This window comes from Haliaeetus albicilla, chromosome 17 (assembly GCF_947461875.1).
Source record: "Haliaeetus albicilla chromosome 17, bHalAlb1.1, whole genome shotgun sequence".
In the NCBI taxonomy this organism is placed as follows: domain Eukaryota; kingdom Metazoa; phylum Chordata; class Aves; order Accipitriformes; family Accipitridae; genus Haliaeetus; species Haliaeetus albicilla.
Genome location: NC_091499.1, coordinates 24,795,950 through 24,809,891, shown reverse-complemented (window position 1 = coordinate 24,809,891; position 13,942 = coordinate 24,795,950). Strand labels below are relative to the sequence as shown.

The window sequence follows — 13,942 nt, the reverse complement described above, 5'->3', positions numbered from 1 at the left end:
AAAGGTTCTCTTTAGAAAATGTGTGAATATTCGGAATATGAATTCACAATCTAAGTATTAAATAATTAAAAAAAAGTTTCAACTGTCAGGAAGTCTTACTTGGCTGCAATATTTTAAAGCAATAACAGCAATACAAGGCATAGAAAATCTTTTCCTACAACACTTGTAAATGTAAAAGTATTCACGTTAAATGCAACAGAACTACTAAAGAATAAAACACTTGTAGAACAGAGCAATGAGAGACTAGCTATGCATTCAACCATCTTCCTTACAGTTGAACTCCAGCTGTTTAAAAACATATTGACTTCATAATTTGCAAAATGATGTCCTATAGGTAACTGATCTGCATAATCCTATGAAATATGATGCCCCAAATGGCATGACACCCCTTCTTGATAAGTTTTTATCTCATCTTCACCATTATCTCCACAGTTTAAACAAAAGAACAACTATCCAAATGTAAAATGCTCTTTTTTTTAATTACTAAATTAAGAAAGTTAAACAGTTTTAAAATGTAAACTTGCAAATAAACCATAACAAAATGTAATTAAGACTTCAAAATTTGCAACTCAGTATTAAAAACTCAATAGAAATAGAAAGGAATTTTTTTTTTTTTTGGTTAAACGTAAGTAATTCAAGGCTGGTACAGACAACTGAAAAGGTAATACTTTGTTCTGTGCATCCCCCATGAAATGTAAAGAAGTGCATAGTAATTCCACTGGAGAACTTGCAGACATAGAGAAAGTAATTTCATTAGCAGTACAGGACATTTAACACACTTATTTTACAATGGAAAAATGTTACACATAAAACAGAAAAATCCTAGTTGCATGACCAACAGTTTAGCAGGTGGACATGGCTAAAATGCTATGATTTTAAGACCATCTGAATGTGGTTACACTGTTTAATAAATCTTTTTGAAACATTTCAGTATACATGTTTTGATACAAGAAGTCCTTGCAGTTTCAATTTTCCAGTTCAAACGGTGATGGTGTAGTTTTCTTGCTTTAAATATGTTCATTTTAGTTTCAAGAACAAATCATCACACACTTGTCAAACATTGGAAACATTACTGTAAATACAGCACATGATTCCTGAAAGAGCAAAGTTACAACCATCTACAGGTACATAATCATAAACAAAAAGTGCAATCCAATTTAAAAAAATCATGCTTGGCAAAAGCCAAAAATTAGATCACTGGTTTTCAGAATCCTACCAGTGTTTTCATGTCTGCAGTAAAATTATCGCTTTCTGGGTACTGCTGCAGTAGGATTCATTCAATTCCAAATGAGTTTCCTCTGCAATAGCACCCATATACTGTATGTACAGGTATGTATATATATTATATATATTTTATATATAAAAAAGCAAAAAACCAAACACCTGTCCTGATTTTTTTATTTTTTTGTTAAAACATGAAAAAAAATGTTTTAGACAAAGAGGCCACTTCTGGAAAATAATACTTTTAGTTGAATCAGGAGAAGACTAGTTAAAATCACATAGGTTTTGCGTTTTAAAAAAAGGAAAGCACTAGGATCAGTTATTGGCACTGAGTTACTATTTACAATGAACAGAGGTTTTGCAGTTTACATAACATCAATACAATGCAGTTTTGGAGTCTTTGATTAAGAAAAAACAAGTGTTTTTCTCCTTTTCATCCAGGACATTCAGATTATTAGGACAAGTGGTCATAGGCAAGGGCTGCGGAAGTTCCCAGCTTCAGCCCCTCCTGTGCACGGCGGTGCTGGGAGATGCTGCACTCTGGAGAAGCCGATCACGGAGTTGTAAGCTGAAGGGCAGGTGGGGCAGGGCTGAGAAACACCTGGTAATTCATGACAGTGTCTGGAGACCAGGGATTTACAGGTTGTCACCAGGCTGGTACTGGGGTTCTGTTGCAGTGAAGTAGTCTTCAAGGAAACCCTGCAAATATTCGAAAGTTGGACGCTCCTCTGGGTCTTTTTTCCAGCAGTGGATCATAAGCTCGTGCAAGGAGATGGGACAGTCCTGAGGACATGGCATCCGATAACCACGTTCTACTTGCTCCAAGACTTCACGGTTATTCATGCCTGTAAAGGGCAGAAAAATCCACACTGTTAAATTACAGGAAAATTAACCCGAGTATAACTATATCTACAATACATATGGTGTTCTTGATCAGGTTCAGACAAGCAAAACAAAACCACCCCAATGTCCTGTTTCAGCTCTTCATCTATGGCAAGGTAACCTGGCTTATTTTCTTTCTCAGTAGAGGGGTTTAGGATCCAGTGATGAGTAAAACACTGCTCCCATGGTTACCCTCTTGGCTTACAATGGGCAGGATTTGGCGCTTTCCCTCTCCAACAACAGTAGCTGTGAAATATATTATGTTTAGTGGTTAAGGAGGGTAAATGCATTACAACAAATACTATTTAAAATTCTAGAAATTAAGATTAATTGTTGAAACGCTCACACTGAGCATGGTCCTTTCTTGAAGTGCTCTGTGAGGTCATGCTGCAGAGAATTCAAGACAAACTGCTACTTTGGGCTACCGGGGAAGTCCAGCAGCATTACCTTCAATGTCGGTTCAGAAGCTTACTGCTGCTGCTGATCTGTACTCCTCCGATCTGTGCTGGTTAGCGCTGGTTAGTATTGTTTCTACCATATCCCACTATTCCATCCCAACCCAGAACAGAACCAAGTCGCTCAGAAGACAAGCCAAATGCCAAGCAAAACAGTTCCACTGCAGAACCATAGCTCTCTCTCAAAAAAGGCGAAAAGTTATACTACCATCGTGCTTGTCTCTAAGAGGCAAGCCAGGCCCTTCGCTACCTTGTTTTTTCTATGCAACTCCTTCAGTCTTTGATTCCTCTGCTGAAGTGCTTTTCACCATACATTAACTGCAGTCAACTTCAACTTTAGTTTAAATATCTCTTCCAGTAATTCCTTTGGCTTTTTAACAGTACCAAAGGTAAGACTGGCACCACAGGCATGCAGAAATATTTCAGAGAAAGTGTGCACACTGACTGCAAGCTTTGTGGCTTGCCACTTGGCAAGCTGTGTCCCAGTCCTCTGCTGAAAACTACCTGCAGGCTTCACTCCTCTGACTTGGTGGGTCCTGCCAAGCAGCTCTGCAGGAGAACTAGTAGGGACAATTATGTTCCTCCATGAGCAAATCTAGAAATAAGCCCCTGATGGTGCTCCTTCCGTTAGCTTCTCCTCCTGCTGGCTTCCATGACACCATCCTTCCCTGGGTCTCCTCCACTCTGTTCCTTCAGGGCATCCTCTTGAAGAATTCTCTTGTCCCACCTTCAGGACCCTTATGGGTCTCTACCTCATATTTTTGGTAAACTTATTTGTGAGAAATAATTCAACCACCTTCTTCAATACAGATTCATTTGTCTACTCTATACCTTGACTAGTGGGAATAATATCCTTACACTGCACAGCATTTAGGCTGGTAACTTAGGTGTATCCTTGTATTTGGTCTTTACTCCGTATCCTCATGTCCTGTGTTTAATTCTTAAAGATGTTTTGAAAGAAGGATCTGCAAAATACAGCCTTTCCTGACCATCCACATGTAGATTCTCATCTCATGTTAGGATTACAAAACACCTTTTCCTCTTATCTCGGCAGGGTAATTTCCTCCTGCTGATAGCCATTTGCAGTGTCTCTGTAAGGATCATTTTCCTAGCCTGTTACTGTAACCACCCCTTGCACGGTCTTGCCACTTGCTCCTTCTTGCTTACTATGTAAAATACCAGCTGCTTGTCTTCACTTTCAAAGCCTCTCACAGGCTGCCCCACTAGCATTTAGGCTCTCATTTGGCCATGTCCTGGTCGATTCACAGTTCTGGTTAGCTTACTGCAGCACCTTCGATTTCCAAACAAGCACTGATGTGCTGTACCTTATGCTGCCTGATGCGCATGGAGGAACCTCCCCAGAAAAACTGCCTCATTCTCCTACAAACCTCTCCTTAGTGTTCCCTTTAGCAGTGGTAATAGCAAAAAGAGAGGTTAGATTACTGATTTACAGTATTTCCTAACCTGCAGACCAACACTTTAGCACTGGTTTCTTGTGTTTGATTTATCACCTGCATTCATCCACTGTATTTTTGGTGTTAGATGTTTATGAGTAGGAGCAAACACCTTGTATGGCACCTAAAGTGGCTTGTGGTTAGGGCTCCACAGAATGATGAAAATATAAAGTAATAATGGTCCTCTGCAGACATCAGATTCTGCATAGAGTTAAGGTTCTCCTGTATTACTGACTCCAGACTGATGATGTTAGTTCACACAGGCTCACAACTGAACAAACGTTTGGGTGTTCCTCATTACCCAACAACAACATTTTCAAACATATTTTACTTTTTTATTACATTATAAAACAACACTAGTGGTCTGTTAGTCATCACCAGCCCAAAGGCAGCATCAACCCAAACATTCTGGCCTTGCTATTTTCAAGATGCTACAAGAAAAAAACGGGCATTTTGCTCACGTTGTGTTCTTAATATTAGTTTTTTTAATCTGTGTTTTGAACAAAATCTGCACCCTTTTTTTATATCCTTGTCTTTGAATCAGCTGAATTACCTCACATTTTGGGGTAAGAACTTCTGCCATGCTTTGCTCCCCTTACATATCAAAGGCTATGAAAATAAGTGTTACCAGCAACTCCTCTATTGTATATATCTAAACACCGCCCCCCCCCCCCGCCTTCTTTGTTTTTATTTTGGCAGTACCCCTTTAAGTACAACACGGGTGGAAGCAACAGCAGCAGAAAAGCTCCTTCCCAACTGATTTGTTATTCTAAGATATCAAATGTTTGGTATTTTTATCCAGTGCATTACTCAGTGCTGCAAAGCACACTCTGAAACTTGATAACGAACTGTATGCTGGAAGAAAAACCCTGAGGAGAGAGAGGGGGGAGGAAAAACATAAACAGCTCTTCACTTCCCCTTTTTTAAAAAAAAAGACAGAAAAAGGAACATAAAAGAGACACTGCTGACTGAAATCATAGTCATTTTTTGTCCCTGGAAAGTCAGTCAAGCCAGGTTTTCTCATCATGGTATAATCCAGGAAAATGCCCTTCTTTTCCTTTCTCCTTTCCCCTCCCTCCCAGTAAAAACCAGGTATGAAACTAAACCAAGTAATCCTCATGTTCCTTACTGGAATTCATACATCCAGCAAGGGCTGAAGCACCTAGGATTTGCCAAAGATATTCTGTCAGTTTTGACGTGTGCTGCTGATTTAAAAAGGGAGTTTCAAATACATTTTTTTCAAAATCAATTGGATTATTAGTCAGACATAAAAATAGCAGTGTTTCAGATATACTTTTTACCTCTTAAAAGGCCTATTTATGTTTACAAACCTATTATCTAGGTTCGCTTATCTTATCCTACAAGCTTTAGTGTTTCTCTTTTGATAGCAGAAGACTGTTGTATCTGCACTTCTAACACCACAGAGAGAATATTTGAGCAGTCTGTACATCTCCTCTCTCCTAATGAATACCCGAGAGTTTCAACTCTTTTAGTAAATAATAAATGAAATTCTGTCTGCAGTATGCTTCTAGACCCCTTAAAAGTTTATCCTAAAATCCTTAAATCTGTGGAATAAAATACTCAGCAATATTCTTCTGTAGACTATTTCACCTCCTTGAAAAATCAGTTTGTGCTCATGATGTTTCTAGAATTACCATTTGGACCAAGAAGGAAACATCCAATTTCCAAAAGATGGCTTTTCCATTAGCTTTTTATTCCCTGAGAAGACTGAAAATGAAATAACCTCCCACCATCCAGCTTTATTAGTGAAACTTCCAATAATCTTAGGTTGCCACAGGATATGGCCACTTTAATGCTCAGTACAATAAAAAAAATCTACTGCCCACATGGACTGGGAGCAGAAACGCCATTCTGCTTGACTTTTCCTAGAAAAGCTGCAGTAGTAAGAGTTACTGTGACATAAAAGAGGATGTAAAGTTTCCAGTTGTGGCTAAAGAAAACACTGGAAAATGCTTTGGAGTGCTCTGAGGAGCTTGTTTAGATGGAGCACAGCGGATGTACAAACAGCACAGATCTGGGCAATGCTGCTCTTCCAGAAGACAGGAAACATTACTGTAACTAGGCAGCATCCTCACATCCAAAGCTAATATGCTATACAGATTACTTCGGGCAATGTGAAGTCCAGTGAGGACAGTGATGGTTTTAAGCCACTTTATTCTTGTTTTCTTCTGTTGGACTGAAAATTACTCTCCTTCAAGACCTACTGCATGCTTTCAGACCAAAGATCAAACTAATACAGACACAAAAGCTTAAAGTAGGACTCTTAAAACAACAGCTCAACTGCTGTCCATCCCCAGAAATGCTCTATTTCAGATTCTCTAAGAATCCAGATCTGTGCTTCTGCTCATGTTCAAAGGTTCCTCAGATGTGGACATGTTGGCCCTTCTCTAGTACAGCTGAGAAGGTAAAACTGTGTAGTCCTCCAGAGGGGCTGGATCATGTTGGCACTCAGAGCATGCTCTCAGAAGAGAGAGGTACAAAGGAGACAGGTTGATTTGGGGGTTTTGTTCAGTTTGATCTAGAAGCAGAATTTCTAATGTCCATGGACAGCCCCAAAGAAAAGCCAGAGGTGAGGGCACAGGGATGGGGTATGGGACTTAGGCAGGGAGATTATTCCATACGCAGGCACGATAGTGCACTGATGGGAACAGGAAAACTGCTCCTAAAGGAAGACAACATTTGAAGCATAATGCTGTTCTTACTGAGTGCAATATGAACTTAGTTATTTCTGTGCAAAAGTAGTAATAAGTTTTAAAAATCTGGAAGTCATGCCACTTCATTGAGAAATTAAGGCCTGAAAACCCCCAACAACTCCTCATCCTCAAAACACCCACAAAGCTAGGCTATCAGTATCTGTTGGGTTTTTTTTTGTTGTTAGTTTTTGTTTTGTTTTTTAAAATAAGTTTTTATTTGCTTGGTATAAGAGGTGTAACTTTGAGCTACAGCATTTGTGAGTGGAGCTTTCCTGCTTACAAAGAAACCCACCCGAGTTTATCTGTGCTATGCGCTGAGTACGCATCTCTCTCAACTCTGTATCTACCATCCACGATGCCGGTACACACACACACATGCCGGCTCACTGATGTGTACTCGGCCCCAGGCTCGGGCACTGTACCATGTGCTTTCTGGCACTTGTGGCCCAGCTTCCCCCAGGGATGAGAAGTCTGAACACAGCTCCCCAGGGATTGCAGAGCTGCCTGGAGCCCAAACTCAAAGACCTGCCTGGCTGGAGGCAACAGTGTGGATAGCATCATGGTGGCTGTCACGCTAGACATAAAATGTAAATGCTCTTGATGTGACAAGTGCAGCAGAAAGAAGGGGCAAGTTCAGAGGTGCTTGTTTAGTGCAGCTGAAATTTTTGCCTAACCAAAAGGCAATATGTTAAAAATCCCCAAATTCTCTGACTGCTGCTAGGGAAATGCAGCCTCCTACTCTTAAACTCCGTTAAAAAAAAACCCAAACCAAAACAAAACTAAGATCCAAGGGGAATCTGTGAAAGGGGAAAGAAACAGACACTGAAAAAGGTTGACTAAGCAGACTATTTTTTAAACTTGGCTCCTCTTCTGCCCATATCTAGTTTTTATTTCCCCACTGTAGTAGTGGAAATAGAAACTCAATGCCCAGAAAGACTGTGAAAGTTGCTTATTTTAATCTGCTGCCTTGTGAAAAGAAAGGGAGAGCATTAGGAAAGGCTGGGAAATGCACTAATAAATTAGTTACCATAGCGGTCCATTACATCCATTGACAGGGAAGCAGGCTTGGTTGAAGGATGAAGATGAGGACACCTGTCAAAAAGTCAGTCTTGCTTGTGGGAGCTATAGGGTCTGGGGCAAGGCTTGGTTATGAACTCTAGTCTGATCTTCATCTCTGCCAGCAAAATTTTTACTGCTCACATGTCCCGCCACTGCTCCAGCCTCTCTTCCAAAATGGGGCATCAGGACAGGAACTGGTTGAAATCTGAGGGACAATAAATGCCAAATCCCGTTCCACACAGTCTGTTCCTCTTGTATATACTGCCTGCCTTCTCCTGTCCTCCTCCTTGTGCTTCTCCCTCCTTCTGTGCAAGCTTAAAACAGTGCCTGGTTCTCCAAGGCATGAGGTACGGTGCCCTGCAGGCATGGTTACCACCACAGGACTGGGGCTTGTGCTATAAATAACCTCTCCAGGCAATAAGATCTTGTCAAGCAAGAGAGCAATCTCTTTGTCTGAGGGCCTCTCCCAGCTCCCCCCAGCCTGCTACAAGCTGTAAGCAGGAACATCAGGACAACATGACCACAACTATTTCAGAAACTGGGTATTACAGCAGAGTGACAGCTCCATGACCCTCTGTTTCCAGGCTAACCCTTTCCAGAGCTTGCAAATCCACATGCCTTGGGTGCCAAAGTGGTCGGCAGTGCCTACAAACTGCATTCTCTCACCTGTAAGTTGTCTACTTGGATGAGGAGGGCTGAGTCTTGCCTCTCACGGTGGTTGAACTCCATCTTTTCCTCCTTGCACAAGCCATGCCATGATGGCAGGAAAAGCCCTGTGGGTGCATCTGAACCCCACTCCCTGCCCCAGACAGGGACTTGAACTCATGAAGCTTTACCCTCGCGGGAGGTCCTTCCTCTCCCCAGCATGAAGCAGGAGATGGATGATCCTTTCTATGTCAGGGGAAAATAGTCTTTTCTCAGGAGCTCAGGAGGTCTTTGTCACCTTGGGAAGCCCGAGCCCTCTTTTCTACCCACGTGCAAAGACAGACCCATCTGAGAAGGTCCCGGTTCCCCTCCGCTGTTGCCTCAGCCTGTCAAAGCTTTCCCAGTTAGGGCCTGGGGGATGAGACCGAACTGAAATCTCTAAAGACTTTGGCAATTCAAATTCAAAATAGAGGCTGCCCTTAGGTAAAACTGACAGAGAGGGTGGTGATGGTGACCGAGCAGGGCGGCAGTGCCGGTGGGGAGGAAGGGCCGCGGCGTACAGCTCGGGCAGTGCGTGACCCCGGACAGCGCGTGACCATCCAGAAAACTGCTGACTCTGTGATATGTAACGCACAAAAAGTTGCTTCCAGCTACCTGATGTCTTCCTAGCGCCGGTGGGGGAGAGTGAGCCGGAAGGACTTTCAGCGTGTGAGGGCTTTATGTAGCGAGGGATGAAGGGGGAGGACAGCGCTGAAAGAGGAGAGACGCCGCTAGTTGTCTTTGATATGCTCAGACTGCCACGTAATAAAACTGTCCACATTTTCAGGACACAGACCATGCCTGAGATTTCTGTCATGGGTCCTACAAGAAGTTATATATTGCAAGCACTTAAACGCACACCCAGTGGCCTCCTTCTCCTTCAGGGAGGGAGAGGAACACTTGGGAAGTGCAGACATCTGCTGCCGCCGTGGCCAACACTGTTGTCAGTTACAAACTTGTGAGTTAACACACGGCTTAGATGGTCACTTTTGCCCAGAATAGTATTTTTCCTCTGCATGTGTGTGTGTGTGCTCATGCACATGATAAGAGAGAAGGCTAGTCACGAAGCATCTCTGCCCCACCACTGTGGAGCTCAGGGAAGAAAATTCACCTTAACTCTGCCCTGGCTGGCGAAAGCCCCTGCGCACCCACTCTGCTGGTAGCGACTAGGAATTTCCTCTTCCTGCAGCCCAGCGAGGAGCCATGTCCACCCTCTGGTAGCAACACCGTATCAGCTAAGCCTTACACATCTTCTTTCTGTCTTCGACCTTTGCACACCACGCCATGTCTGCATTTAACCCTCTGTAAACTCGCGGAAATCACAGCTCTCCCACACCACTACTAGTAACCCTCATGGCAAGAAGACCTTTGTGCCAGCTACTGACACAGCCACTCCGTGTGGTGGCAACACCCGCTTTTCTTTAACCGCATGGGGAAGTGCTGGGCAGAGGGACTCATCCATCCTCCAGAAACATGACATCTTGCTTTCTGCTACCTCATTCTGTTGTCACAGTCACAGCTTTGCTAAGCTGCTCCCTGTTAATCATGCCAAAATTCACTGCTGATCACAAGAAGCCCTCCAGTCCCCATATTCTCTTCCCAAATATCAGCTACTGGCTGCTAGGTACTAGCAAAGTTGAAATCCTTGGTAAAACTCTGGGAGCTTAGTTTTGCTGAGTTCAGCCTTCTGAAGTGGCGTGGCATACCACAGCATAAACTGAACTCCACCTTGATGCTTCTCCTGTGCAATTTGATGTATGGATCTGACTGCTTGATCGCGGCACAGATTGGAAAATTGAAACTGCTTTAGGGCACTTTCCATTAAATCAGCTGCAGTGCAGACAGCCATACCAGTGAGTATTTAGAGAATTTTTTTTTATAAAAAGAATAAAGATGCAGCTAGATGCCCTGTTGTTAGTATCTGTGCTGACAAGAAAATGAAGTGATTAAATTCTTTTCCATGCAATGCACTGCTTTTACCTCACCCCTTTCCTCTTCACCTGAATGCCTACAATCTTCAGGGGGGGCAATAGAATGAAAAGCTCTTTCTGCATAGGCAGATCCAATCACCCCTCCTACAAATCTTAATCCATCGGATACTTGGCAGGGTTTCAACAAAGAGCCATGGGGCCTCCAGTTCCCCCATGCAGAGAATCTGGCCCCGCTGTGACCCTGCCATGAGCTCTGGCCTGCACATAACGGAATTATTTTCTTTCCTTTCCATTCATCTCGAAAGCAAGGATTGAAATTTAAGAGTTTATAAAAAAGAGATTTGGTAATACCAGACATTCAGGCAGTTATCAAACCTTGCAGAGAACCAGACTGACAGAATAAATGGAGTAACGCCACTCTGGGATTTCAACTGTTGGTATCTTAAAGTGAATGTAATACTATGGAGAGCTATTTGCTCCACAGTATAGTAATTTTACATTGCTTTATTATTTCGCTAGAAAGTATATTAACTGGATTGAGAACAATTAAAAAAATTAGAAATTAATATGTTGTATTTTCTGTCCTCTTGTCATTTTTATCATGACCATCACACAGCAGCCTTCAGAGTCAGGACCGTTTTCAAGCATACACAGAACTTATGCATGATAACCATCCTCCTTTGAGCCCAGTGAAAATAAATAAACATTCCAATTTAAGCATATGGCTCATTCCCACTCCTTTCCCCACGTGAAGCAGGGCTCAGACTGTTTTCTTACCTGGGTATGGCACTCTCCCTTTCGTTACCAGCTCTGTCAGTAGGATCCCAAAAGACCACACATCTGACTTTATTGTGAACCTTCCATACAATGCAGCTTCTGGCGCAGTCCATTTAATGGGAAACTTTGCACCTAATGAAAGAATAAATAAGTCTTAATCAGAATAGAGGCAGAATCAAAGTACTAGTTCACAGGTGACTGTTGTGTTTTGCAACACATGCAGGTGGACAGAACTGCAGGGAAGTTTTAACAAACAGCTCCATGGAGTACAGTCAGAGAGGACAGGCGGGTGGAACATGTAGGGCAGAAGTAAAGACTTAGCAGGGAAGGCATGGCTTTGTCCCACATCCCAAGAGAAGGCTAAGACATTTTAATCCAGGTTTGAAGTTTTTTATTAAAAAAAAAAAAGTTTTAAAAACCAATAAGCCCAATATAATGGAAATTCTTTCTCCTAAAATGTTTTAAATTAACATTTCCCTGTGATATTTGCAAGTCAAACACAGTTAGCACATATGAATAGAAGTGAGATTTATTGGAAGTGTACCTCCCAGTTTCCCTGCTCAAGCTGAGCAAAATGCAAAACAAACATGGTAAAGACGTAAATTAAAAACAAACCTAATATTTCATTAGAAACATGCAAGGACTTAAAAATAATACTGCCATTCAAGTTGCTTGGAGTACAATGATGTCAAGGCAGAACTTTGGCCTGTGATTTATAACTTGACAGTGTACTTTAAGCTCCTGGCACTGAAAAGCCTGTAGTGCCTTAAATACGTGCAGTTCTAATATGCTCATCCATCATCAGAGCTTGCAGGAGCCAGTTGTGGTAAGGATGGTAAGATAACAAGCCTTTAAACACTGATTTATTTGCTTTTCCAATCATTTACTGTTTTCTTAGGGAAAATATTTTCAGTATGACTTTAAAGAAAAGTCTTGTGGTAATAATTAACTCATAGTATGTATGAAAAAATATGCAGACTTTTCCCTGGTGCCTTGTGTTAACACACAGGCAAGAGTTGCATTGCTTATTGCTGATCCCTAGTGACAAACACTCTTGAATTTGGAAACTGACTTTGACTTCTCACCATCCTCTCATAAAAGTTCCCTTAGCTTTCAGGAGGAGTGTGGAAAGTGTAACAACGTGGACAAATCACTCTTAGGGAGTGAAGTTATGGCACTGTTTACAGTTCCCTGCCGGCGCTGTTCTGCCATCACATCCAGTACTTGAAGCCCAGTATCTTCTGCTACATGCCACAGTCTGACTTGACTCAGAGTACAAAGTAAACATGGTAATTCTCATCTCCTTACTTAGTAAAACATCAGGTGTGCTAAAATTTTTCCTGCTCTACAAGTAAGTGATCCTAAGAGAGAATACTACTCAGAAACAAATATATTTTTCTAGCGAAAAGTGTAGTTGCTCAAGTAAGTCCCGCTAAATTAAAAGACGCAAGACAAAGTTTCAAATCCCTAATGCCTGAAGTCAGGAACTGAAGTCGAGTTAAGCATCAACACATCAGTGGTTAGATTTGCAAAGGTGCTGGAGGATTTTTGGTTGTCTATTCACTTTCAAAAAAGTCTGTCTCTTTTGTATTTTCATTAGCTGATATGCAGGGAGGAGCTAAAATTTGGGTGCTCGGCTTTGGTCTCAATCTCCCTAACTTCCGCTTCTTCAGGGGACCAATCCTAGTTTACGAGACTCAAAATTTACAGAACTTCATCTTCTATTAAAAACCGCCTTGGCTGTGATGTCTGAGATCTTTGCAGCAGCAGCCTGCCGTCACCTGAGCCTCTGTTCTGGAAGCTGACCCTGCTTCAGCAGGGCCAGCAGCCATGTAGGGTTGGCCAACGGCTCTCCCAGCCACCGGCAGATCCTGGGGCTATACATCCCTTGCTGATCCCTGGAAAAACCGCAGGCTGCATAGATCTGGTGGTCTGGTTCCCTAGGCCTACAGTGCAGGGCTTTAGATGGGCTTATGTAGGCATGCCATGAATATGAGGGCTAATGTCCCTCTGCTTTCTCATACATGAGGCTGAGAGAGTACACACACACACCATGCCAGCTGAATGAGTAGCTCCACGCTGGCCAGCAGCCTGAAGGCTTGGACGTTGACTGGTGGTGTGTGAGATAGCCAAGCATGAGGGTTCGTGTGGTAGACACATTTTATTCAACAAATTTTATTTTTCTCTTTAATCAGCTGTGTTTTTCTGAGAAGCTGAGCCAAACCTGGTCTAATTCCCTTGTGCTTCGTACTCAGATCCAAAGGTAGCAACCCCATACAACTCATCTTTGGAGGAAAGAGATCTCTTCAGACTCCTTTGTGGCCAACTCCCCCGGTATTTTTGCCTTCCTCATCTACTGCTGGGGCAGTGGGAGATGAGTATGTGGTGTGCCAAGGGACCATGGGAAGATGAGAAGCAAGGTAGGTAGGTGAGAAGGGGGGACAATTCCAGCACATCCCTTTTCCTGAGAGCTAGAGCAGTACAAACCCCATTGGACTGTGAAGAGCACTGCTGGAGAAGACAAATGGTCTGTGCCGTGGATTTTCTGAGGACAGGATAGCTACTCATTACGTTTCTATGTTGCCTCTGCTGTGGGTGGTTCTCTGGCTAAAACAACTACTACAAAAATCACGTTCTGCGTTTTGTGCAGTATTTCCTGAACTTTGGTTTGAAGTGGTGGATGGGGAGGAGGCAAAGGCAATGTTGGCAGAGAGGTCGCTAGCAGAACCCTGCCTCATGGTTTTCTGGCCCTGCAATGCATGCTG

General features: G+C 42.6%; 1 protein-coding gene across 9 annotated transcripts in view; it reads right to left on the bottom strand.

The window, feature by feature from the left end:
* Window positions 1–732: 732 nt before the first annotated feature.
* Window positions 733–13,942, bottom strand: part of FYN (FYN proto-oncogene, Src family tyrosine kinase) — a 139,764-nt gene continuing 126,554 nt past the window's right edge. For all 9 annotated transcript variants that reach the window (XM_069805065.1, XM_069805069.1, XM_069805062.1 and 6 more), the window contains 2 exons: window positions 11,178–11,309; window positions 733–2,066 (listed from right to left, as the gene is read on the bottom strand). In XM_069805065.1, the coding sequence (XP_069661166.1) occupies window positions 1,858–2,066; window positions 11,178–11,309 (341 nt within the window). In that variant the 3' untranslated portion in view covers window positions 733–1,857. The remainder of the gene's footprint in view (window positions 2,067–11,177; window positions 11,310–13,942) is intronic.